Here is a 27,412-nt window from a genome sequence, read left to right as displayed (position 1 = left end):
AATTGCAGCTTTAACTTTGTCATAGCTGAGAGAGTCATCAATATCCATATGAACGTATGCCCCTCTTGCCTTGCCCGTTAGCAGTGGTATTAATCGAAAAACCCAGTCTGTTTTTTCCCAACGATATGCTAAGGCAATGCGTTCAAATGTAGTCAAAAAAATGCTCAATATCATCACTATCAGTCAACTTTTCCAGTCTGGGTTCATGCAATGAAAACTGACCTGATAATGACTGACTGGATTCAGCTTGAGCTTGAGGAGAACTAGGAATGTGAGGTAGTTCCCTTGACTCTGGTGACTCTGTGGTAGGTAATGGTAGCTCTGGTACTGGTGATGTCCGGGACTGCACCTCTAACTGTAAAAGCTGAAACTGATGTTGCAATGCTTTGAATTTTTGTTCTTGTCGTGCAGTTACCTCTTCTTGCCTTGCTTCCCGAGCCTCCTGTTGACCCATATGAGCTTGCAATATTGACATCAGATCTGACAGAGATGGCTCCCTTTCTTCAACCTCAGTGCTCTCCACCATTTCAGAGACTCCAATTTCCTCCTCAGCATCAGCTTCCTTCTGAACAGTTACTCCTTTCTTCTTTTCCACCTTTCCTCCACGATGCATTTCTTTTTTTTTCTGGGGGTGAAAAAGCCTCAAAGAAAAAAATACTGTGTCCTCAACTGGCAGATCCCACTGCTGCCACCAATTGTGAGGGACCAAGCAGCCAAAGCAAAGAGGACACAAGCAAAAATATCTTCAAAAAGGGTTTTCTTTATTTTAACCCTCAAAAAGTCCAAAATTAACAAAATTCAAAACCATACTTAGCAGGCCCATAAAACAGGTCAACTAAATATAACTCTACAAAAAGTAATTTCCAAAACTTAAACAACAAAGTGAGACACAACTTAACTCACAAACTGACCTAATTAAAAAGACACATGAGGGTAGCTTTTATAATGATTTGGCCAAACCATTTGAACACAATAGGGGGAAAACAAAAACACACACTAATATTAACTAAGCACAGAATAACCTAACTAAGCCTAAAACACCCCTGCTCCTGGTAAGCCCATGGTTGGTCCTGCTGAGCAGGCATTTTGTCCCCAGAGTCCTCAGCCACGCCTTTTGCCCAGACAGGAAACAGCCACCGCCCAAACCCAGGTAACTCAAAGAAAGAGAAACATAATTAATATAACAAAACATTTTAGAAAAACCACACAATGTTACTATGTGCGCGCCTCATAATATCAGTGTTAGGTTTAACCAAATGATTAATGAAGAAAACTGCAAAGCAAACTAATAAAGTGAAAAATGGACTAATTTACCCCTGTGTGGCTGATGCCATCACAAGAGATAAGAAATGAGTCTCCAACCTATCATCATATATGATTTTGAATGAGAGAATTGTTGTTAAGTGTTGCAATTATCGAAGATGGAACCATAATTCATATGTGATTTTGCTGATAGTTAGTTATGTCTAATAATGTTCAGAATAGCAGCACTGATGTTCTCCCTGTGTGGATTGTTTACCTGGTGATTAATTGTGATAAATTGTCTCTAAATTGTCTGTTTCTCTGTGTTAGCCCTGCATCTGTTCTGCTTTTCCCGGAACGATATATAATATATAATATAATACAATATAAGTGTGTTTAAGTTTAACCAATACAATGCATAAGAAAATATAATAATGATTCCAAGACAGGCCTAACTGAGAGGATGTGTAAAAAGCAGCCTTGAAAAATAGGATCATGTTTGTGGAAGGGGGGAAATGAGTGAGAGTGACACACAGAAGTCACTACTCTCTGAATTTATGTGGAGACGTCAGATGGGAGGCTGATAAGGGCGTGGCTATACTTCGGATGATATTATGTAAACAACATGACTGAATGTTTAGATACGAGGAGAGGTGGGTAATGGGCACTTGGCAGAGTATAAAGGAGAGCGCCCAGGAACATCCTTTGTTCTTCCCTTTGTCTTCTGTGAGATGAGCAGTTCAGAAGATTGGATTTCAGAAGTTCACCGTTGGATATTTCAGCAGAGATTCCAGAGGCTGAACCGTTGCTCAAACTGTAAACTTACAAATTGGTTCTGTATCTTTTTGGTATTTTTTTGGCAATGGTTGGTTACGATAAAGGGCCGGAGTAACCCGTAAGAGTGATTTACCAAAAATGAGTTAATACTCAGATTTTTACCTTTACCATTTCCCAAAGGGTTAAAAAGGGAATGTCCATAATTTAGACTTTCATTGCAGGAAATTTTATTAAAGCAATTTAGCAGCAGTAAAGCCGAGGAGGTCCAAATTGACCCTTGAGGCCTACTGTCCAGGCCCCTAAAATTAAACCAGGTATTCTGAATGCAGCTCGTGAGGGGAGCTGGTGTAACAGAGGTGGCAGGGAAGACACCTGGACTTAAAACTAGGTGAGTCCCCTGAGGGTCCATCTAAGCTTTGCATTGCTGGTTGGTTAAGACCCATAGGATCAAATATTCTGGCTTTTTTAAACAGAAAGCCAAACCAGACTTCCTGTATTGGGGTGTTGGTCCTGGAAATTGAGTATGTAACAAACACCCAGCAACATGCTGACATTGTTGCAGTCCTGAGTCGGTGACCCAGTGTTTTGAAATATTTGTAGTCTTGGATTTCATTGTTATTTATAGTTTCTAGTCTCTTGGTTTCTGTCTCTGTGCTTCCCCTGTGTTCCTTGTGCCACGTAGTCAAGTTATGTGTTCATGTCTGTGCCTGTCTCATGTTTCCTGTTTTACTTTGACAGTATCATGTGCTATGTTAGTGTGATTTCTCCCAGCTGTGCTCTCTTCCTGTGTCTCATTCCCTCATTATCCCTGTGTATTCAAGCCCTTTTTCTTCCTCTGTTTGTTGATGGGTTGTCTGGGTATTGCCTGCATTTCTCCATGTTCCAGAGTCTCAGGTTTTCATGTTCTGTGCTTGACATCTCCTCTCAGGTTTTTAGGTTTTTAGTTCCTTTGTATTGCTTTTGTAGTTGCCTCCCAGTTTAGGTTTTTTTTAATTTAGTCTTTGCCACTTTCTGATTTTTGTATTCTGTCCCTGCTGCTAATAAAGGTTCACTCACAGTTAAGTCCATTGTCAGCATCTGGACTTGGGTCCCATCTTTCTACACTCCACACATCTGCAGAGACAAAGATGATGCAGATAAAGAGCCTATGAGAACTACAGACTCGGTACAAAAGATGAACTTTTCTCCCCAAATATGGTGCAGAGAATATGAGCCAAAAAAAAAAAAAAAAAAACTAATACAAAAACAAACTGCTGTATTTTTTGCGGTTATCTTTGTCTAAAGCCAGAAATTTGAGTCAGCAACATTTTCTAGATTATTAAACAAGACTTTTCCAATCAGTACATTAACAGATGTACTGATTGACTAAGTGAGTCTTAGTCTTTGCATTTCGTGCCTTCAGCTGTAATCAGATCTGATCATATCTGTGACTACATAGAGGAAGCAGCCCGGTGACACGAGGGTGACTCGGGGGCAAGGTCTTTGAAGTACGTAAACAGCTTAGAAAAGTAACACTGAATACACACAGGTTTTCGTTAAAACAGAGACAATGTGTTACAATATCATAGTATAACCTTCTGAGATTTAGACACACACACACACACACACACACACACACACACACACACACACACACACACAGCAGATGCAGCCTTAAGAAATTCATCAGGTTGTAGAGGCGGGCAGGAGTGAAATCAGTTCTTTAGCTACCAATGACAGGCATGAATAAGAAAGAGGTGACATTTGTATGATGAAAGAAATGACACAGCATCTGATATGGACTTTTTCAAAAAGCTTTATCAGACATCTCAGTGAACTGAATATTAAATAGCATTTTCTAATGGCCGACGGGAGGCACCCTCTCCACGGGGTAATAAGATTTGAAATATACAGCACCAGCATGTACACTTAACGAGCACACGTACTTCAGTATTCTTAAAAAATACTAACAAAGTCAGATTAGTGTTGCAAACACTAAATGAGTGATACATCAACAAATGTGAAACTTTGAAGACCTGTGTTGTTCTACTATAGTAACATCTTATCTTCATGCTTTGGTTTCTATGGTTTATGTAGTTTGCTGCAGAACTCCAAGATAATATCGTTTAAATGTGTCACGTCAGACATCAGCGTTTAATATGTGAGAAAACTAACTATCAACTCTGTATCATCTGCTGGATATAAGTAAAAATATTCATATTGTGTTTAGTAGAAGGATGAAAATTATGTTTTTGTGATTAGGATAGGTGTATTAAACAAACCAGACTTATTTCTAACAAACACAGAAACTGGACATGGCTGCTCAATGAGCAGCAGCTACAATTGTAAAAGAAATACTTATGCAATCAAATGTAATCCACTTATGATGTTGCCTCTAGATCTGTATGGTATGTGCACTAACTAAGCACTGGTAGAAACAATAACCAGTAATAACAATAAAAACATACATCAACATCAGCATCATGCCAAAAGCAAAAGAAATCAGTTAGACTCAAGAAAAAGAATTGTTGATGCTCCCAAAACAAAGCAGAAGATGGATATACAAAGTTATCACAGCTTTTCCGTGTGTTAAGAACTGGACTGAAAAGCATGATCAAGGATGATCCAAGAGAGCCATGCAGTACAGAACAAGCTTGGCAGAGGTAGGAAGTGAAAAACTATGCAAAGAAAACCTAGTGAGAGATGTATCTAAAGACCCTAGAGGAGGGGTCTCAAGCTTAAATGAGCTGTGGGCCACTGGCACTGTCATTTCATTGGACGGCCACTTTAGTGTTCAAGCAGTACAAAAAAAAAAAAAAGCAAACAAACATCAAGAAAACACTCACAAATATTATTTTTTAAATACTGTATAATGTGACAAAACTGCAAACGTGAATGCAGTTCGCCCCCCCCCCCCCCCCCCCCCCCCCACTCTTAACTAACTGAAGCCTTTCATTGAACTACCAAATAAACACATTGGTACTTAGTCTCTGGCCAGACACGTGGCAGCACTTCTGCTATCATTGTGCTCATATTTAACAAAATAAAAATGCAGACATAAGTGTACACATTAGTTTTTGAATCTCTCACTGAACCAACACAGCTAGTGCCTCAGCATCTTTGCACTCTCTGCTCATATTGCCTTCATATTAAAAATCTGTTTGCTTTTTAAAAAAGTTATTTTAACATTGTACTCAACAACAAACAAATCCTCAATAAAAAAAAGTAACTTCGAGGGCCAAATTGCATTATATTTCTTCACATCAATATCCGGTTATTATTGAGTGATGATGTTCGAAAGCTACTTCTGTGTTTATTAAGGCTGTTGTATTTTTAACGTATTTTAATGCTTTGTATCTTGTTCTATTTAATCTGAACAAGCCCCTAAAAAGTCAGTGATCACTGTCGCCCTCTATTAGTTTTTATTACTACTATTCATCAGCAGCACGTTTTAAAGCTCGGTTTTTCAAACCTTATGATATAACTATGGCCCAGCCCATGCAGCAGTGTGTTAATGACTAACCTCTATTGTGGATGGATTATCTCAGTTGTTCAACTGACTGAAGTTTGGTCCATTTACAGCATCTTTTTCCTGCCATGCAATTGCATTTGTCCCTAACCATCGGTAACCTTTGTGTTGACTTTTATTGAGTGGAAAAAACTTAGCGTTCATCCTCCAGCTTCACTGTGCTAATGTGTTTATATTATGCTAACCATAGTTATGTAGCTAGTACCACATAGCACATCATGATATACCCTACAAACACCACTACTGTTTAGTTTTCTGTCTTCACTTATATCTGAAGTGATAGCAGAGCTGTATGTTTTCATTTTTTCAGAAATCCCTCAGTCAGAACAAGGTATTATGGAGGAATGTGACACACAACACAGGAGCTCTAGTTTTCCACTCCAACTTTATTCACCTCCATACACTGACTGAGCATATCGCGCCCAAACACAACAGAACCCCTCCTACAAGCTTGGGTGTGAGTGGAGCCCTCTAGTGGGTCGCCACAGTATGTCATTTTTAGATGGAAACTAGCGAGCTAACTCCCTGCTAACTTCGAACTCCATTAAACTTAATAAATTCTCTTTTCTTTGATGCCTGGATGTTAAACTTAATTGTTACACCTGGTAGAGCAGCCACACCGATCATTTTATTAAAGATGAAAGAATTTAGACAGTTTGTAACTCTCAGTGATGCCACAGTGTTGACTTTGGGACCTGAAGCGGAGTTTGGACCCAGAAACGGCTAATGATGTCAGACTTAAAAATGAGATACGGGCTGCAAGTAGGGGTGACATGGGCCGCAAGTGGCCCCTGGGCTGCAAGTTTGAGAACCCTGCCCTGGAACAACTGCCAAGACACAAGTGAATGACTCAGACAACTCAGGAATTGAAGTCTCAAAGAAGACTGTCACCAGAACACTGCACAAGAATTGACTTGCAGACCAAGAAAAAGAGAAACTTTCAAGTCAGACTGATGCATTCTAAGGACAAGCTGAAAAAATATTATATATACTTGAAGTGCGTCCTTTGGTCAGATGAGATGAAAAAAAGAGCTCTTTAGGCATCAACAGGGAGACACATTCGGAACCGGGGATTTCTTCAAGGAGGAAGAAATCATGAAGAAGGAAGATATGTGAAGATTTTGAAAGAAATCCTCAAGCAGTCAGCAGTAAAACTGGGTCATTGTCATTGCTTTGTCTTCCAGCATGACATCGACCCAAAACATACCCGGTCAAGAACTGCTTTCAAAATACCAAAAGGAATGTTACTGACTGGTCTGCATGACGCCCTGACTTTAAAATCTGTGGGGTGAACTGAACATCAAGATCCATGCCAGAAGACCATAAATATGAGAAACCTTGGTGAGATCTGCCAAAAGTAGAATGGTTGGGGATTCCTCAGCAGATAAATATAATACTTGTGAAAAATACATCAAATGACTGCAGGTTGCTATCAGCAAAAAGGATAAATAATTTGTAAAATAATGTGAAAGGCTTTTGTGAAGAATTTTATTTCTGTGTGCAAAGCAGTGTGTTGCTGACTGATGATGCACTGTACTTATGATAAGCAAGACCATGCAAAGATAACACAAGTTTCAAATAGGCAAAAATACACGTAGCAAAGGAAGTGGTCAAAAGGCAAAAAATGACAGATGATAATCATACTTGCCAAAAGGAAGCTGCTCTATAAAAGGCTGAACCTGAGACTCCTACAGTACAAACAAAGGCTAACCATTTTGCTTGCATCATGTTCGGTCTGCAGAAAGTTCTCCTCCTCCTTGTTCTGACCTGCTTTGGACAACTCGGTAAGAATCACAAGTCCTTGTTGTTATTCTTCAACCATTTAATGAGGCATCCATTTAATTTTCCTTTTTTTCTTTTACTTTATTCAGTGCATGGGGGTGGCATCATACATGGAGGAAAAGCACCGGAGAGTTCAATGCGATATATGGTCTCTGTGCAAAACAACGGCGGTCATGTGTGTGGAGGGTTTCTCATCACTAATAACTTTGTGGTCACTGCCGCACACTGTTTTAACGAGTGAGTAATCAAACATCTTCTGCTTAAGTCTCTTTCCTACAGATAATTCTTTGCCTTTATTGGATAGTGGAGCAGTGAAGATTAGACAGGAACATAAGTTGAGAGCAGGGAAAGATGCGCAGCAAAGCTCTGCTCAATTTCAGTCATGTGGCATATGGTTCACTGCCAAACCAGTGACCTCCTGCTTCAATCTCTGATTCATGTCATTAAAACAGATTTAGAAAATGAATTGAAAACCTCTTAATGATTATTCCTTCAGCTTCCCCACGCATGTTGTTCTTGGCAACCACAATCTCAAGAATGGCCAAATAGTAGAGATTAAAAACAAATTCGTCTATAGCAGTTACAACACACCCGAGAAGGGTGATGACATCATGCTCCTACAAGTAAGTACATCTTTATACTGACAACAGTTTCACATGAAATATATTTGTGGTCTTATTTATATTTTTACTTTTTATTGTGTGTGTCCAGTTGGCAACCACAAACGATCTACACGATGAAATTCAACTTCCGCATGCTGAAATAGATCTAACAGAAAATGAAGTGTGCCAGGTGGCTGGATGGGGAAAAACTATGAATGGTGGTAAAACTGTTGGTGAGCTGAGGGTGGTGGACGTGTCTGTCATTAACCCACAAGTCTGTAAGAATCAATGGCCTCAACTTCCTGCCAATGTTATCTGTGCAGGTGGATATGGCACAAGCAAAGGATTCTGTCAGGTATGTATTCTGTCCAATGTCAGCAGGTTTCTTTTTGATAAATGTACTGTATTAAACACTTACTATAAACTGACCAATTAAAATGCTTCCTCCTCACAGGGTGATTCTGGTGGTCCTCTGGTGTGCAAAGGGTTTGCTGTTGGTATCGTTTCTTTCAACCACAACAGCAATTGTAACTACCCAGATAAACCCAACGTCTACACGGACATCACAAAATACCTCCAATGGATCGACATGATTCTACAAAACCACAAAACATTTTGAGTAAAATCCCTGAAGTTTTGCTGTTATTGAACAGCATTATTGAAATGTCAGCATTTCTGATTGCTCTGTCAATGTAGCCGAGACAGAAATTAAAAATATTCCCCGCATGAAACTGTGGTTTTTCTTCTGTAACAGTGATCATTTTAGCATTTAGCTCAATTTCCACAAACTGAAATGGAATATTTAGATTTGTAGTGTGAGGTCATTGTGACATCTACACTTTTCCTTGATTCAAATCAGTGAACCTGCATGAGAAAGAATCACTGTGACAAATTAAAAATTATTAAGAGTCAATATTGATGAGGAACTACTGTGATAATCATTTATGAACAAATACTAATGTGTTTAAAAGTTCTGGGGCATAAAAAGCACAAACATTTAAATCTGGTTTTAATAAAGTGTCCTGTTCTCCTACTACATGTGGATTATTACCTGTGTGTATTTTGCAGTATAAAAAAATCCAAGCGACACACTGAGTCATTTTGCTGAATTTTTCAAATCCCAGGTCTTAATCACCCATAACTTTCCCACTATACAAACATCAAGTGGAGTTGGGACAGCCAAGTATTCCATAATTTTGTGTTTATTCTTAAAGGTAGCAGATGAAAGAACAAGAAGAAAATGATTTTCCATTAAAAACAAGATGAGTTAGTCTATTAAAATGGTATTTTCTAAAGGTTGATCAGTAAAGTCCTGACAAAAAACTCACTCTTGAGCATCAGAGCTCAAATCTTAATCTGGAAAATGTGGTTTCTGTGGTTCATCTTGTTTGCTGCAGGTAGTGTCATTCCAACACGTTCTCATCCCAAAGCGTAACATTTTACGCTAGGTTTTTGACTGCATCAAGTGTTTCCACAGTGAGGAAGGTAGTGCCTTTCTATACTTGTCAGATACAGTACTGTATCTCAAACAAAATATAAACAGGAGTCAGAGAAGTAAGAACGCAGCCAGGCCAATGATTGCCAGCTTTGAAGGGTTACATGGATGATTTAATAACTCTTCTTCAAACATCATTTGGCTCCTGGAAAGGTTTGAAGAACTTCACGCGTGGACCAGGATTAATGTTAAATCGTCCAAATATCACATTCTCTCCATACAGAAAGGTGGCAGGGAAGAACTCATCTGTTTTACAGTGGATGGAGAGAGGATGCCACTGTTATTGTTCATATATTCTCATGAATTCTCTCTACACCCACGACTGCAGTTCGACCCACAACAACACTCTCATCATCAAGTTTGCTGATGACACCACGGTAGTCGGACTCTTCTCGAAGGGAGACGAGGCAGAGTACAGAGAGGAAGTCCTGAAGCTGGCAGCATGGTGTTCAGAAAACAACCTGGCACTGAACACTAAGAAAACCAAAGAGCTCATTGTTGACTTCAGGAGACACAGCACCGACTTGGCCCCCCTCTAGAATCAGAATCAGAATCAGAAAGGGTTTTATTGCCAAATGTTGAGCGGGTTTACAACATTAGGAAATTGCTGCGGTGCTTCAGTGCAAACATACTGTTATAAATTAAGCTTTAATAGACATGAAAATAAAAATGAGAATAAGAATTAAAAGTGCTAAGTAGATAGATAGATATATACATGATATATACATGAGTGCAGGTGGTGATCAGTGCCAAACATGGAATGATGCAGTGAACACAGCGTAGGGTCATGTGTTAGTGGTGGGAACAGTCATACGGTTATTGTTCATGTGTCCAACAGCAGAGGGGAAGAAACTGTTCTTATGGCGAGAGGTTCTGGTGCGAAAGGACCGGAGCCTCCTGCCTGAGGGGAGCAGGTCAAACAGACTGTGTCCAGGGTGAGAAGGGTCATCTGTGATCCGAGCTGCACGCCCCAGTGTCCTGGAGGTGTACAGGTCCTGCAGAGATGGGAGTCTGCAGCCAATCACCTTCTCAGCAGAGCGCACAACACGCTGCAGTCTCTGTTTGTCCCTGATAGTGGCTCCAGCGTACCACACGGTGATGGAGGAGGTGAGGATGGACTCGATGATTGCAGTGTAGAACTGCATCATCGTCCGTGTTGGCAGGTTGAATTTCTTCAGCTGCCTCAGAAAGTACATCCTCTGCTGGGCTTTCTTAATGACGGAGGTGATGGTGGGCTCCCACTTCAGGTCCTGGGTGATGGTGGTACCCAGGAAGCGGAATAAGTCCACAGAGGTGATGGGGGTGTCAGTCAGGATGATGGGGGGGGAGTGGAGCTGTGTGCTTCCTGAAGTCCACAATAATCTCCACTGTCTTCTGGGCATTCAGCACCAGGTTGTTGTGGCTGCACCAGGACACCAGACGTTCAACCTCCCTCCTGTAGGCAGACTCATCCCCATCCGAGATGAGTCCAATAACGGTGGTGTCATCTGCAAACTTGATTAGCTTGACAGACTGGTGGGTGGAGGTGCACCCACCAGTGCACCTCCACCCAGTATACAGGGAGAAGAGCAGGGGAGAAAGAACACAGCCCTGAGGGGAGCCGGTGCTGATGGTCCGAGAGTCCGAGACATTCTTTCCCAGCCTCACATGCTGTTTCCTGTCCGCCAGGAAGTCAGTGATCCACCGGCAGATGGGATCAGGCACATTCATCTGGGAAAGCTTGCCTTGGAGATGGTCTGGAAGGATGGTGTTGAAGGCAGAGCTGAAGTCCACAAACAGGATCCTGGCGTAGGTTCCTGAGGAGTCCAGATGCTGCAGGATGAAGTGTAGGGCCATGTTGATGGTGTCATCTACAGACCTGTTGGCTCTGTATGCAAACTGCAGGGGGTCCAGGAGGGGGGCCGTGAGGGTCTTGAGATAGGAGAGAACCAGGCGCTCAAAAGACTTCATGACCACAGATGTCAGAGCCACGGGTCTGTAGTCATTTAGTCCAGTGATCCTAGGTTTCTTGGGGACAGGGATTATGGTAGAGGACTTGAAGCAGGCAGGCACATGACATGCCTGCAGTGAGGAGTTGAAGGGGAGTGTGTGGAGAGGGTCCACACTTTCCGGTTCCTTGGTGCAATAATTCAACTGTATATACATAACACTATTTATTACATATTACTTATGGCTTGTATATTGTACATTTTATATATATATATGTTTTTCCCTATGTTAATACTGTCCATATGTACATAGCGCTGCAGAACTTTACCCCCCCCAGCATGTTTACACTGAGTAGGAGATGCTCTGTATCTCATTGTACAACTGTATAGTGACAATAAAGGCATTCTATTCTATTCTATTCTATATGATTATAATCCACCAATAAGGAGAGGAAGGAGCTAGTCATAATTTCGGTAGCCTGGATAGAGGAGGTATTAAATCAGAGCCCTCAGCCAACAACTGATCATGGCAGAACTCACTGTCCAGTGGAAGGGAAGGATGAAGTTACCCTGTGAGAGAAAGAAGGACTCGTACCTTGATCTGACAACTGAGTATAGAGAAGCATGTGGAAGTCAGCTGTAGAGTCTAGAAGGAAAACTTGTTGAGGGGAAGACTAGGGTCCTATAGCTGCAGGGGGTGCAGGGAGACATTCCTGCTGTTGCTGCACCACCAGATGTTCCAAGATTTCCTTCAATTGAAAACATTTTCATCAGAACACACAAAACATTCACAAAAGTTCTCAGAAATTTTTTTAAATGGATTCTTTTTTCTATTTTCTTGGATTAGTTCTGTTTTCTAAGAACCCTGCACTGTGAGTGCGTCTGCTTCTACACACCCACCCACACACACACACACACACACCCACACACACATAAGTATGATTTAGAGATATATACAGAAAGTCTAAAATGTTCAACTATCTTAAAACGACTGAGCATCAGACGCCGTCTCCACATATTTGGGCTATACAGCACCAGATAGCTAATGAGCACATGAAGTACAATTATTTTTTACAGAGTAAATATTGAATAACGAAGTCAGATTTGTGCTTCAAACACTAAATGAGTGATACATCAACAAGTGTGAAAGTTTGAAGACCTGTTTATGCACATGTTGATCTACTATAGTGACAGCTTATCTTCAATCTATGGTTCATCTAGTTTGCTGCAGAACTCAAAGATGATATCATTCAGCTCTGTCACGTCAGATATCTGCCTTCTTTACTTGTGAGTATAATTAAACAGAAGAGATTGAAAATAAGAGAAATAAAGAAAGGAATTTTTGTTTTTATCAATTATACTTTGCATACTATTTGCTTAATCTGCCATATCAACAGTTCTACAGTCAGTTGTTACATTGGCTGTTGTTTAAGGATTCATACAACATGAAAGAAAACATACAATATCACAGAGTATATCTACAGAGAATAGTTTAAAGTTTCAATATTCAATCCACTGATTACATAAAAGTTTAAAAAAAAATACTGCAGGGAACATTTGGCTCGAAATATGGTGAAAAAGTCCTAACTATCAACTCTGTGTCGCCGGCTGGATATAACTGAAAAGTCAAATTACTCATATTGTGTTTAGTAGATGGATTACATTTTTTTTTCTCCATAAAACCCAAAATAAGTAAAAGATAACAGCTGGAAATCATACATACGAAGGTATTTAACTTCACAAAAATTGAGAAGCTCTAAGGTGCAAATAAGAACATTTAGACCAAAGAAGAAGTTGATAAATGACAGTGAGGTACAACAGCAGCAAGTGGTGCAAAATTAATGATGAATAATCATACAGTAGTGAATGTATTTCAGACTGATGAGGAAACAATATAAAGATAAAGTTGCAAAGATAAGTGTCAAACAGACAAACTTACCTTGAATAAAGGATGTGGTTGAAAGTCAAAATATGGTAGATGATAATCATACTTGCCAACAAAGCAAACCGCTCCATAAAAGGGTCCCCCTGACACCAGTACAAAGAAAAGTTAACCATTTTGCTGACATCATGCATGGTTTTGTCTCCTCTGTGTTCTGACCTGCTTCACAATTATTCTTCAACCATTTAATGACGCAACAGCTTATATTTCTTTTTTCTTTTTTTTGTACTTTTTTCAGTGCACGGTGGTGACATCATACATGGTGATTCTGGTGGTCCTGTAAAGGATTAGCTGTTGGCGTTATTTCTTTAAATAAATAACTCTAAATATATCTTATAGTTTAGATTCCTCAAAGTAGCTACCCTTGGCTTTGTTGGCACATATGCTTGGAAGTCAGGTTGGTACACAACTGACAGCCTTATTTGACAACTGTTAGAATTCATATTATGGCAAGAACCAATCAGCTAAGTAAAGAGAAACGACAGTTCATCATTACTTTAAAAACTTAATGTCAGTCAGTCCGGAAAATTGCTAAAACTTTTAATGCGTCCCCAAGTACAGTCGGAAAAACAATCAAGTGTTACAACGAAACTGGCTCAAGTGAGGACAGGAAAGGAAGACCAAGAGTCACTTCTGCTGCTGAGGATAAATTCATCCGAGTCACCAGCCTCAAAAATCGCAATTTAGCAGCACCTCAGATTAGAGCCCAGATAAATGACACACAGAGATCCAGTAGCAGACACAGCTCTACATCAACTGTTCAGAGGAGACTGTGACAATCAGGTCTTTATGGTCAAATAGCTGCTATTAAACCACAACTAAGGAAAAGCAACAAGCAGAGGAGATTTGTTTTTGCCAAGAAACACAAGGAATGTAAAATTAGACCAGTGGAAATCTGTGCTTTGGTCTGATGAGTCCAAATTTGAGATCTTTGGTTCCACCCTTTGTGTCTTTGTGTGATGCAGAAAAGTTGAACGCATGGTCTCTACATGCATGGTTCCCACCTTGAAGCATGGAGGAGGAGGTGAGATGGTGTGGGGGTGCTTTGCTGGTGACACTGTTGGGGATTTATTCAAAACTGAAGGCACACTGAACCAGCATGGCTACTACAGCATCCTGCAGCAACATGCCATCCCATCCAGTTTAGTTGGGCCATCATTTATTTTTCAACAGGACAATGAGCCCAAACACACCTCCAGGCTGTTTAAGGGCTATTTGACCAAGAAGGAGAGGGATGGAGTGCTGCGCTAAATGGCCTGGCCTCCACAGTCACCTGACCTAAACCCAGTCAAGATGGTCTGGGATGAGATGGACCGCAGAGTGAAGGCGAAAGGACCAACAAGTGCTCAGCGTCCCTGGTAACTCCTTCAAGACTGTTGGAAAACCATTTTAGGATGACCACCTCATGAAGCTTATCGAGAGAATGCCAAGAGAGTGCAAAGCAGTAATCAAAGCAAAGGGTGGCTATTTTGATGAATATAAAATAAAAATAATAAATGTTTTGAGTTATTTCACACTGTTTTTTCATTATCACATAATTTCACATGTGTTCGTTCATAGTTTTTATGCCTTCAGTAAGAATCTACAATGTAAATCAGGGGGTGTCCAAACTCCGGCCCGCGGTCCATTTTTAATTGGCCCACAAGTAATTTTATAAATAGAATAGAATATGGCCCACACTTCAACTTTTGCCTGAGTGTATTGCACTTCTCAGTTTTAACACCAGGAGGAGCTACTGTTGATCAAGGCAGTTGCTCCACCAAAAAGGACAATCACAGAAGAAATTTACCCCAAGTTACCAGGGCTGGACTGGGACAAAAAATCGGCCTGGGCATTTTGACTAGAGACTGGCCCACCAGGTATTATAGGAAAAACCATAAAGCCTTTGAATGAAAAAAAAACCCCCGCTGTTGTCACAGTGATGTACACTGTCTTGTTGGTATATATGTATCAATCTAATAAACTTAAACCTACACCATCCTCCCTATTCTGGTATTCTAAACAGTACCCAAAAGTAGACTGCTTGGTCGAGTTAACCTCCTAAACTATCTAGAACACATGGTGAAAACCTGAAATTAAGACAGAGAAGACTAGAGGTGAGACATGATCATTACTGACTACTGATGACAGATTTAGATATATTTTCATAAACCATTCATTTGCCACATCAATAAACAGCATGGCAGGGCAAAACATTTTTTCTAACATGGCAACCTTTAAAAAGTGAAAGGAGATAGAAAGACAGGTAAGGAAGAATAAAACCTAATTGACTTTTTGATGGCATTTTACACACAGTACTGGTACAGTATCTAGAAAATGTGGGAAAATACTGGCATCATATACAGTACTTACTTCTGAAGAAATTATGTTGGGACCCTGAAAAAATTACTATGTACAATAATGGATTTCTATACATTTTACATCAGATGAAAACGTTTGTTGTAAGATTCAGATAATTATTTATTCAAAGTTTTAAATGACATAACAAAGAGAAGTATTTCTTTGTGCCCTCCTTTCCCTGTTAATGCCACATGGCCCCCCTGGCAAAACTTTGCTAGACCCGCCCCTGCACAGTTACCAGCTGTCAGCTACTTAGAAAATGATCCTGGTGTTATTTGTCTCTCAGAAACTGTTCATAACTTCCCTTCCACTCATTCGTGTCACCTAAAAGGTAAACCTGTTTCTCCATCACCTGTTCAGCTCTGATGATCCAGTAAAGACAAACATGAAGATGAAACCAGGCCTGGTTTCATCTTCATGTTTCCCTCTCACCAGATAACCAAACCGATATCATGACCAGCAGCTTTTATAGCTGTGGCTCGGCAAACCTCAGCTGATACTAGAAATTAATATTAAATAAATTCTAACAACAGCTGATCAAGCTTAAATGTGCTGCTGTTGTTTAGCACAACATCCGCCGGTTTCCTCTTTCTGGCGCCAAGTGGGAGATAAACAAACAAGAGAGAAAAGCGATCAGCTGATCATTGATCAGTTTCGTGATTGAACAGGAGAGGAAGGGGGGAGAATGAGAGAAGAAGAGGCAGCTGTGCAGCAAAGACACAGAATAACTCCAGCTTTGTGTCTTTTTCATTGTAGCTGAAACAGCAGTATAGAAACTCCATCATGCTAGCTAGTACGCAGTACGAGTTATTGTAACTGACTGTAAAAAGCCAGCATAACGAAAATAAACTCCACCTAAACTTGGTTTATATCTGACCCAGATAGACTGCAGGTCATAACTTCTTACCTGAAGTTCAGTTCACCGCCTCGGGTCTCTGCTCCTCCTGCCTTTCCGTCATCCACCTGCCAGCGTGTTGCATCTGCTGGCCTCCACCACTTGCTAATGTTACTGAATCTGTGGAAGCTCCGCAATAGCCCCATCGGCCCATAAAAACGAAAAATCACCATCGGGCATACCGGGCAAATGCCCGATGGCCAGTCCAGCTATGCAAGTTACTAAACATGGCAGAACCAAAGAAGCGAAAGGTAGAAAGTGAATGCAGAAAATTTCAGACACGGTGGGAGAGTGAATATTTCTTCAAAGAATTCAAGGGGAAGTGTGTCTGTTTGATCTGCGGGGTCAGCAACAGTATTTTCTTTGTGCTCAAAAGGTCCAGTAAAAGGCTACAATAGCCAGCTATGAAGTCGCCCAACTCATCGCAAGACATGGCGAGCCTTTTTCAGATGGAGACCTCATAAACTCATAAAACACTGCCTCATTAAAGTCACCAAAAATAATGTGCCCGGAACAAATTCAGGACTTCAACAACGTCAGCATGTCCAGAAATCCAGTTGTGCGACGCACTGAAGACTTGTCAGCCAACATTAAACTGCAACTATCTGATAAAGCTGTGCTTTTGATTTTTACTCCATCGCATGCGATGAGAGCACCGATGCCACACACACCGCACAGCTGCTATTTTTTTGCGGGGAGTGGACGAGAGCACGAGCGCTTTAGGTGAGTAAAAAATATATTCCACAGTACCCGTGTGTTAATGTGCAGGTACACATGCTTCAAATATCAATTCTGTCACTACCCTGCTTTTGCGCACCACTTTCTTATATGCGTTTTTCTTGTTAACACACAGAGTACACACCGCTGTGCACAGCGCGCGATCGCCGCGAGCGGGTTCATATTGGAATGAACATAAAAACGTGGAAGGGTACCTTAGGCGTCAGCATGAGAAGTTAAGGGACGTGACAAATCGTCATTATTTTACGCGTCGGGAGTGAGAACGGGTTGTCTCAGCATAAGCTGCTGTAAAGAAGAGAGACGCTTTACACACGTGTGTGGAAAGTGTCCATGTGGATAAATTAAGAATGTGAATGAAGAGAAGCTGTGTAGTTGAATAAAACTCACACATCAGCCTGCTGAGTTCATCCTGCGGCAGTGCATTGAAGGCATCGTCGTTGGGAGCGAAGAAGGTAAACACCTTCTCCTGGTTCAAAAGCTCAGTCATACCTGCTGTCTGGATGGCACTGACCAGCATGCAGAAACAGCATTAAATGATGTCAGCTTGAATAGAAACTACACAACAACACACTAACACCTCTGTTTGCTTTCAGTCCATATGCTACACCTGTGGGAAGCAGAAAGCTTGATGTGGTCTGCAGAGTTCATTACTAAGCAGACAACCACCACAAACCAGACCTGGGACATGTTTCCTTTAGTTAGTTTGCCAAGTTCACACAACACAATACACAGCAAACTACCACTGAAAAAAAAAAAAAAACTATTTAAAATATTTTAAATGAACTAACTGAAGCAAAATTGACTCCAAAACAACTATAAAACTATAAAAACAGACGATTCTGTCCACGGGTGCAAGAAGAACAACCTCAGTCCTTGAAATTAAAACAGGAGTACCAGAATTAAAAGCCAAACATCTAAAATCTTCAACGTAAAAACCAAAAAACCAACAGGAAGTATAACTGAAGAAATCGACTTTCTCCCTGGAAGGGCAGGAAAAGTCTCCTGTATCGGTTACCTGTGTCCTCTGGGCTTTGCTGCATGTATTTAGTGATTTCATGCGAACACGAGGAACAATTATTGTCCTGTGAAGGTCTCTGTAGCTTACAAAGAAAAATGAATTAAAGAGACACACACACACAGAGGCAGCTAGACGAGGTAAAAACACTCCTTGTTTGTGTGTGTGTGCGTGTGTGTGTGAGAGAGAGAGAGACAGAGAGAACAGGTCACATGACAGCACAGCATTTTCTACCCACAGTTTGAACTGAGTAAGAAATAACAAATGTATTTATTCAACTTACAGACAATAAAAAAAAACAGAAATCAGTGTAAAATTTAATAACTTTTATTGATAACTTTTTTAAAAGTTATTAAAAAGAAAACCCCAACAGAAAAACCCCTCTGAGCAAGCACTTGGCGACAGTGGGAAAGAAAAACTCCCTTTTAAGAGGAAGAAACTTCCGGCAGAACCAGGCTCAGTGAGGGGACAGCCATCTGCCGCGACCGTTCCAAGGGGTTATCACAATTTTTTCTACAGTGCATCAGGGGCGATCGTGGCTCAAGACACTTCACCCTACGCCTACTGGTGGTGGTCAGAGGGCCCGGCGGCGCCAGTGTCCGGCAGCCTCGCCTCTGTCAGTGCGCCCCAGGGCGGCTGTGGCTACAACGTAGCTTGCCATCACCAGTGTGTGACTGTGTGTGTGAATGGGTGGATGACTGGACGTGTAAAGCGCTTTGGGGTCCTTAGGGACTAGGAAAGCGCTACACAAATACAGGCCATTTACCATTTTACAGTGCATCAACCTTGTTTTGTCTCCTGGTGAAACAAAACAGTCGGCCTATAGATGAGAAAAACCGACGTATGCAACTTGGCTTCTTCGAGAGTTTGGCTGCCTCTTCTGTGAAAATTTTAACAATCGTATTGTCGACTGTTGGGTCATTTAATTCCATGTTTCGCAGAACTACTTCTGCCTCTTGCCACTGTTTACACAGGGCTTTGAAAATCACCTTCTCAAAGTTTTTGAACTTCCTTAAGGGGATTTGATCAATTTCATCCCCGATCTTAGCCCAGATCTTTTTGCTAAGCCTCTTGTAGATGGCTAAAACTCTTTCTGGACTTATGACTTTACCTGATTTTTTTATAACCCGCTTAACTAGTTCTTCCATACATATTTCCACAAAAAATCGGTATTTTTCTTTGTTTTGAGGCAATTCCTCCTTTGCTGCCAAAGGGTGTTTTTTGAATTGATTTTGCATGCTGGCTTCATGTTGAGCAGAGGATTTCTTTGGGGTTACATTATTTTCCAAAGAGGTTCCTGCTTTATCTACAGCCTGCGTGGTGTCACGGTTTTTCTTGTCTATTAGAGTTCTGGGCTCGTCAGTTGTATCAATGATATTTGTGGCAACATTTTCTGCTGTGTTGTTCATGTTGTCTGTTGTTTTCTGTTGTTCAGGAGCTGTCTGTGTCTCCTTTGAGGCCACTGTTGTTGTGCTATTTTCCCTGATGTTGAACAAATCCCTTGTTTTCTGTAGAATCACAGCCTGAATTTGATCTGCCAGCGATGCATTATCCTCTGAGTTTTCAGGTCTTTCCATGGTATTTTGGACATTAGTGATAAGTGTGGCACCAGCGGAATTTTCTGCTGTGCTGTTCACATTGACTGTTGCTTTCTGTACAATAACAACTGGCACACAGATTCGATTTTCCATGATGCGGTCAACTGTGTTAGAGGTCTGTGCATGTTCAGGAGCTGTTTCTGTCTCATTTAAGGACACTGTTGTTGTGCTATTTTCTGGGATGTTGAACAAATCCATTTCTTTCTGTAGAATCACAGCCTGAATTTGATCTGCCAGCCATGCATTATCCTCTGAGTTTTCAGGTGTTTCCGTAGTATTTTGGATATCAGTGATATATGTGACACCAGGGCAATTTTCTGCTGTGCTGTGCAAGTTGACTGTTGTTTTCTGTGAAATATTAGCTGGTATTTCCGTGTTGCGGTCAACTGTGTTAGAGGTCTGTTCAGGAGCTGTTTCTGTCTCATTTGAGGCCACTGTTGTTGTGCTAGTGACAGCAGTGTCCTGGCAAAACCTCATTTCTGCACCTGCCGACAGTGAGCATAGGGCTATGACATTATCTACAAAATTACACAGCCTTCCTATGGTGGCATTTTCGGCGTAATCAGACCGCAACTGTTGCCACTGCTCATGTGTAACATTATTTAGCAATTCCTCTAGCAGTGGCCTAACATCATCTGCAGGAGTGGAATCACTCCTGACATTGTTTGGATTGCTACTAGCTGTTAACCCACAGGCACACAACCCAAGAGACCTAAACTGATTAGTATTGGCTTGCTTCTATCACTAAACATCACAATCACTAATACTACACGATGCAATCTGTTTGTAGTGGTGCACCTTGGGAAAAAAATTGCAAATTGGTGAAATTGGTGCAAGGCGCCATTTCCATTGAGAAAAATGGACATTCAAAGTTTGAATTTAAAAAAAAAACAAAAACCATGGCTTGAAAAGTGAAAACTGCAGTAATAAAGGCCCCAAGTTGAAAAGTGCCAGAAAAATAAGTTTCACTATGTACTGCAACTTTACCAGTGCTGGCTTAAAAGAAAGGATGGTACATATTCGAAGAGGTAAACATGTTGTTCCCACATCATAACTGGAAAACTGTTCAATCGTACAGTCTGGTCCTGAGAACCTGGGCCTTCTTTGAAAGGCTGTTCCTTTTGAGCTCCATAACCAGTTTCTATAATACCTCGAAGGTATACTTTTCCAGTGGGTAGGTGAGGTTCAAAGTGTACATTAGTCCAAACAGCATTGCAGCTGCTAGGGTATAGTTATCCAAATCCTGCCAGACTCTCTGGCCTTCAAGGACTATCCCGATGTCCTCAGGGCTGCCATTGGCATCTCTTGACTTTATGATGTAAATTCCCATGGTTGTTTCCTTATTAGATCGTTGGACAATGGCTTCATCTGTGGCCTAGAAAATGCAGAATTCCAAAATTTAATTAAACAGAACACTGGTCAAAGAACATTATACCAAATCTTATTTTAATCTGTGTCACTATTCCAAAAAATGTTAACATTAACACATTAGGTGAACAAAAATGGATTCATTACAGCATGTGATTTGAGTCCTCAGAATGCTTAAAAAGGTAATGCATGAAGTGAAATCTCCATGCAAAGAAGCAGAATACTGTCAGAGCATAGAGAGGTGTTCAACTATGAACTCCACACATCGTTCTGATGCAGGTAAAAGAAAAAACAAAAACAAAAAACGCACCCATGGTAAATTGTGAAAATCCCAGGTGATTTTCAACATACTCCTGGCATAGAGTGACAAGCAGCATTTTGTTAAAATTATTATTTTCCCTAAAGTGTATACACAAATTATTTTTTTCTTACCTGGGCCGTGGGCTCCAGAATGTTCTGCAGTCTTCTTCCTATTTGTCCTCCTCGCCTTTTGAAGACCTTTATGAGTTTGTCAGATAGCACATCTATCTGCGAGAGTAATCTGGACTGCAGTGGCATGGTGGTAATGCGCTTAAACTCTGCATTTATCTAAAAAGACAAGTTGTCACATAAAAATGCTGTCAAAATCTCAAATCTCACAAGGTTACATCCACACAAAGTTGTTATTTTTTGTCATGTTACTATTTATTAGCTATGGGTCCCATGTTGCTGAGCAGTTCCATAGTTGCCCTTACTTCCATACCACCCAAAGCCTGTTTGCAATCACAGCAGTTGCCTCCTTCTGGCCATTTTGCAGTTCTGCCAAATGACCCAGAAACTACATCTATTATTGTCATATACACATCAAGGTCTTTCATTAATACTTAGTTAAATTAGTTAATTTGACCTTTCCAGAAAATTTACCTTACAGAATGTGAGATAACATATGCAAATCTTCACCCCCCCCCCCCCCCCCCCCCCCAACAGAGCCCACCCCATGGCAAACTAGCTTATTTAACTGTTTAACTAAAACATTTTAGGTACAACCAGTTAACTAAATGGACACGAGTTTGTTAGTCTGTATTCACTGAGAAAAAACAAGCGAATGTGACTGGGCACACACTGAAAAAAAGCTAATGCACATAATATTGTCCTGCAGCTTAAGCTAGCATTATCGTTAGTTAACTTAAGGAATGACTTGTTTTTTCCATTATGTTGCTCAACAGGAATTCATGAGAAAAACTTCCCCATATAATGGATGTTCTCTTCGTTTCCTCTCAAACATGTAGTTTTCAGTTTACCTCGACAAAGTAAAGCTCAGCACCAAACGTAAACGAAGCAACGACAAAAAATGGCGGACCGCCACAGTGAATTTTCCCTCGCAGAACACGCCCTGGGGGGGTGGAGTTTCAACAGAAAACACAACTATTTTCTGTTATTTTGATATGACTGGTTTTAAAAGACTGAACATCCTTCTAAATCAAGTGAAAGGCGTGAGACTTAATTATGTTTAGACCAAAAATATAACTGATTCATGTTGGATATATTTACTGTATTTTTACTAATTTAACAACGTCATCATTGCATTAGTCGCTTTATGCTATAGCATTACGCTTACATTAGCTTGAAGCTCAAGGTCGTCATTTTATTTAATTTCTTTTTCTGGGCTTACAAACAGGACACACAACATTTAGATAACCGTTACACTGAATCTTGGGTCTGTGTTGAGTCTTCCAGCTGCTGACTACAGAAGCTAGATTGACCTTTCAGCATGTTTATAGCGGCTGTGGCTATGTGCTGGTAATGTTACCGTGTGTGAGCAGTCACATTGGCAGCAGACATGTTTCAACAAACTAGTCATATCCCGGCCCTACATTAGCTTGTTTAATGGTTAAGACACTGCAGGTACCACCACTTACTACAGACACCGATGCAAGTTTGTAATAGTCTGTTAATTTAGACTGAAAGAATATACAAACAATATTAACTCACATTATATATGTTAATTACTAATTTGCTTATCGCATAATTTCGGTTACCATTAGCTAACTGGAGCCTAACATTGGCCTTTCATGGTTTTCGATAAACAGCCCACATACCTGTAAAATAACAACACCCCAGTAAAAGTCCACATATATAAAGGGTCTACACTCTTTCTCACTGGTGTGTTAGCTTTAAAATCCTATTTACCTTCAAGTGTAAAACTCCAGATGGTAGTAGATTTTCCAAAGCGAGAGACAAAAATGGCGGACAGTGCAGCCGATTTTTCCTTTCCAGGGGGCGGAGCTTGAGGATAAAACACGACTAACTTGTTTCTTTTCAACATGATTTGTTCTAAAAGAATGAATATTCTTAAAGAATATGTGAAAATTAAAAGACAAAAATATGTTTAGATGTGAAATTTAAATTAGTCATGCTGGATATATGAAGTAATTCTATGCAGATTCAACAACCACCCTATTGCATTTTTTTCAGTGTAGATACAGCTTACTTATTACTTAAAAACTTATCTGTGAGTTCACGGTGGCTTGTGAGGCACAAAGTCTGAGGCTATGGTCTGTTGTAATATTTATGGTACAGTTACCAGTGCAATTAGTACCCAGTGCACATTACACAGAGAGTAGAGTCTGATAGAATATCTGATTCACTTCATGAATCAGAGATCCATATGCATACTGACCCAAGACGCATGCAAAATTAAAAAGGTGAGGATGGAAAAAATGCGAATCAGCTGTAAAACTATTCCTGTTTTGGGAATTGTCTCATTGTTGCCACCTCTAGTGCACCTGTTGTTAATGTAATTCTTGTTTTTTCTCAGCTGTCTGCTGTTTAACAAGATGCAAAAATAAAACCAAACTTAGAGTTGCTGTATTTATTATTAAGTTTTCTCAAAGTTCAATTTTGCTTTGGAGCTTTATTTTTTTTATTTAATGAACCAACAATAAAGAACTTTTTTGTCGGTGTTCAGTTGAGCTCACCACAAACATGTTGTTACTGTTACTAAAGGGATATTCTCTCTTCCTGCCATTTCTCAAACATCACATTTCTGATTCTATAAATGCAAAATCACAGGAAGTGCATTAATCAGTTTCCTACAGTTTTTCGGGAGCATGCATCTAAAATTTAAAATCTTATGCATGCAGCAAGAAACCCAGTTTTAGGTTAAAGCAGAAGTATTTTTGGGGTGTGGTATATTGTGCTATACAAAATCGCAGCGTTTCTTAAGAGCACTCTTTTCAACACACAAAAGGGGAAGTGTAAGTATCCCATATTACCCGTAACTACAAACACTCAAACACAGACTTATTAGTGATGTGCGATACCACTTATTTCCTTTCCGATCCGATACCAAGTAAAATTCAGGGTGGTCTTGACGACACTGATCGGATACCGATACGTTGCACAAAAACTCAGACAACATCAGAGTACTTGTTCTTATTGTTTAGTCATGAATATTATCATATAGAAATAAAAAATCTGAAGTTGTGTGTTAATTGATGCTATTTGAACACGTATATCTTGTCATTTAACATTGCCTGGACATTCCAACAAAAATGTCCAACATTCACACTTTCCCTCATTCACAGTAGTGCTGCGCCACACTACAAATTTTAGTATCGATCTGATAACAAGTAAATACAGAGCCAGTATTGCTGAAGTTGATTAATGAGATGAATTCTCAATTTGCAAATTCTGAACACATTTTCATCATCACTATATAAGTGTGATTTTTTACTTTCCACAATAACTAGTTAACACAACAAAACACACCTTTGAGCTTTTCATGTGTTTTAAAACTGGGTTTTTGGAGACCTGGAATCTACATTTTTCTTTCTCTAACGCACACAAAAAGATTCTGACATTTTTCACAGTGCATGTTTGAGGTTTATTTTTTCCAAAGAAATAATTAACAGAGTTCAGCGGGCTACACGCTGAATTTCGATACCAATACTAGTGTTGTTATCGATGCTGTCGATACTTGAATCGATCCGTCCACCTCTAGTACTTGTAGTTAACTGCAAACTAGAATTAGGGAGGAACAATTATGAACAACTAAACTTCCTGAGCATTGTGTGCATCTAGTTACAGCTCAAATACCACTGCCCGTTAACATCAATTATGAAACCTTGTTTTGTAATTTTTACCAAGACCTTTACAAGACACCTTACAGCATGTTAGCAAACACACTTAAGCAATACAAAAGAACATGAAAAGAGACATTTGCTTCCCTAAACTTTAGTGCGGATTTCACCAGTGACCATGGTAGCCAGATTCTTCCTTCTGCTGTTTGTCCTCAGTGGTAAGCTTTCATGTCTTTCTGATAAAAAATAATCTAAAATCTGACAAACACTGTGCATATTTTTATTTGCTACCTATCCTACTACTAATTACATATTGTCCTGGATTGCTATAAACAAATGACGTCTTAGTTTGTGTTTCAGGAGCTGACGGTTCTCGGATTATTGGAGGCCGAGACGCTGCCCCCCACTCACTCCCCTACATGGCCTCAGTGCAACTTCAAGGTCGCCATTTGTGTGGAGGAGCACTAGTGAGAGAGGACTTTGTACTCACAGCAGCACATTGTGAGACACGTGGGTACGAATTCAGTGTTTGCTTTAATCGGCAGCATTTGCAGAACTGACAAAAAAACCCCTCTATCAGTTTTTCTCAATATCATAATAGGTTTCTTCGTTATGGAAGAAAAATTATTAACTTTGGATTCTTGATAACATAATAAATGTTGCTGCAATTTGTAGAATACCCACAGTCGTGCTGGGAGTTGATTCCCTGACGGGTACTGAGCCAACAAAGCAGCAATTCCTTGTGGTCAAATCTTTTCCGCATCCAGACTATGATGGACACAAAAATGATATCATGCTCCTCAAGGTGAGAACAACAGCTGTCTGCTAACATGATCATGATCATTTCTAATTTGCACAGAAACATAACTTGTGATGTTAAGGTTATGCAAATACTAACACCGTTCAGCTTTTTAAAGTATTTTTCCTGTTGTTGATCTCCTTCTCAGCTGAACCGGAGGGCCCAAGTGTCTCAAGCAGTTCAGGTGATCTCTCTGAAACCTGGCAGGCTGAATCAAATCAGCCAGTGCATCACAGCAGGCTGGGGCGATATAGGCGATAACAACACCTTACCAAAAACGCTTCAGGAAGTCAACGTCACCACTCTGCCACAAATGATATGCAAAAGGAGATGGGGACAAGTTCCCATCACACAGTCGATGGTTTGCGGTGTGGGCTCCCACAGCCTTCAAGGCTTCTGCTCAGTAAGAGATTAAAGTGTCTGAGTACTGGAAAAACCTGAAAAACCTGTATTTTAAACAAAGCATAAGTGTACTTAAGTGTACTTTATCATTTCTCTTCAAGGGAGACTCAGGTGGACCGCTGGTGTGCGATGGAGATGCAGCAGGTGTTATCTCTTTCTCTGGGAGGCGATGTGGAGACCCCCAAACCCCCGATGTCTATACACGCATATCTTCTTTCCGGGCATGGATTCAAAGGGTGTTGAATGACAATTAGGCCAGTTAGACTAACTGATAATGTGTCGCAACGCTTGATTGGATTATGGTGCTGTAGCCTTGATTTTTGTAATTCTGCACTCATCACAGATATCCTTTTGCTTTAGGTGTGCCTTTCAGATGGGTTAGGAAAGGTTCATGCATGCTTTTCTCTTCTTCTTTGCTGTTGGTGCACTTCAATGTGTTTCAAATAAGAGCACAATCTAAAATAAAATACTTTTGCTCGAGAGTTATTGTACATTGTGGTTTTATTTATTTATTTTGAAAAAGCTGGATGGCGTACCGAACATTACACTAAATATTGAAACACTCAATTCATGCAAATCATTTTCCTCATCATGCAGTGATACTAGTATAATGATACCTCACGGAAGAGTTAAAATATTTAGCATGAAGCACAGGCTCACTGAATATCTTTGTCATTCTCAGTCACAGGGAGGCAGCTGCATCCTGTTCCGGTTGTTTGTTTGTTTTTGTTTTTTTAGGTATTACAAAAAAAGAAGGCCTCCAACACTGTCATATTCATAACTGCTGCATTTCAACCATATAACATTTTTGTCTCTGCCGTTAAATATTGAAAACTCACTCCACACTGAGCCTGACTATATTTGTTCCTCTCTAGAATATTTTATTGGATACTATTTTTTAATTAACCTCCAGTTTTTAC

At 40.3% G+C, this 27,412-nt stretch overlaps 2 protein-coding genes and 1 long non-coding RNA gene across 4 annotated transcripts; 2 read left to right on the top strand and 1 right to left on the bottom strand.

Annotated features, from left to right (window-relative positions):
• The first annotated feature begins 999 nt into the window (after nucleotides 1–999).
• Nucleotides 1,000–8,933, top strand: LOC101487938 (duodenase-1). Its single transcript, XM_076880167.1, has 6 exons — nucleotides 1,000–1,150; nucleotides 7,269–7,311; nucleotides 7,399–7,546; nucleotides 7,806–7,932; nucleotides 8,021–8,266; nucleotides 8,366–8,933. Exons 1-6 carry the CDS (start codon nucleotides 1,061–1,063, stop codon nucleotides 8,528–8,530), a joined length of 819 nt encoding a protein of 272 aa, XP_076736282.1. The 5' UTR covers nucleotides 1,000–1,060; the 3' UTR covers nucleotides 8,531–8,933.
• An 11,021-nt stretch (nucleotides 8,934–19,954) lies between these two features.
• On the bottom strand, nucleotides 19,955–23,639 carry LOC143415062 (uncharacterized). The gene is made up of 3 exons (XR_013095676.1): nucleotides 23,400–23,639; nucleotides 21,663–21,818; nucleotides 19,955–21,237 (listed from the first exon to the last, which is right to left on the bottom strand). It is a non-coding gene; the product is annotated as an uncharacterized LOC143415062 (long non-coding RNA).
• A 1,770-nt stretch (nucleotides 23,640–25,409) lies between these two features.
• On the top strand, nucleotides 25,410–26,978 carry LOC101487647 (serine protease 57). 2 transcript variants are annotated; one of them, XM_004552783.3, is made up of 5 exons: nucleotides 25,410–25,509; nucleotides 25,652–25,805; nucleotides 25,967–26,096; nucleotides 26,239–26,493; nucleotides 26,594–26,978. In XM_004552783.3, exons 1-5 carry the CDS (start codon nucleotides 25,470–25,472, stop codon nucleotides 26,744–26,746), a joined length of 732 nt encoding a protein of 243 aa, XP_004552840.1. In that variant the 5' UTR covers nucleotides 25,410–25,469; the 3' UTR covers nucleotides 26,747–26,978. The 2 variants fall into 2 exon arrangements, with proteins under 2 accessions (XP_004552840.1, XP_012774966.1); XM_012919512.4 differs by having other exon boundaries at nucleotides 25,446–25,509; nucleotides 25,640–25,805.
• Nucleotides 26,979–27,412: the final 434 nt, after the last annotated feature.

This window comes from Maylandia zebra, linkage group LG23 (assembly GCF_041146795.1).
Source record: "Maylandia zebra isolate NMK-2024a linkage group LG23, Mzebra_GT3a, whole genome shotgun sequence".
Lineage (NCBI taxonomy): Eukaryota > Metazoa > Chordata > Actinopteri > Cichliformes > Cichlidae > Maylandia > Maylandia zebra.
The sequence above is the reverse complement of the archived record's forward strand: the minus strand, read 5'-3'. Positions and strand labels throughout refer to the sequence as shown.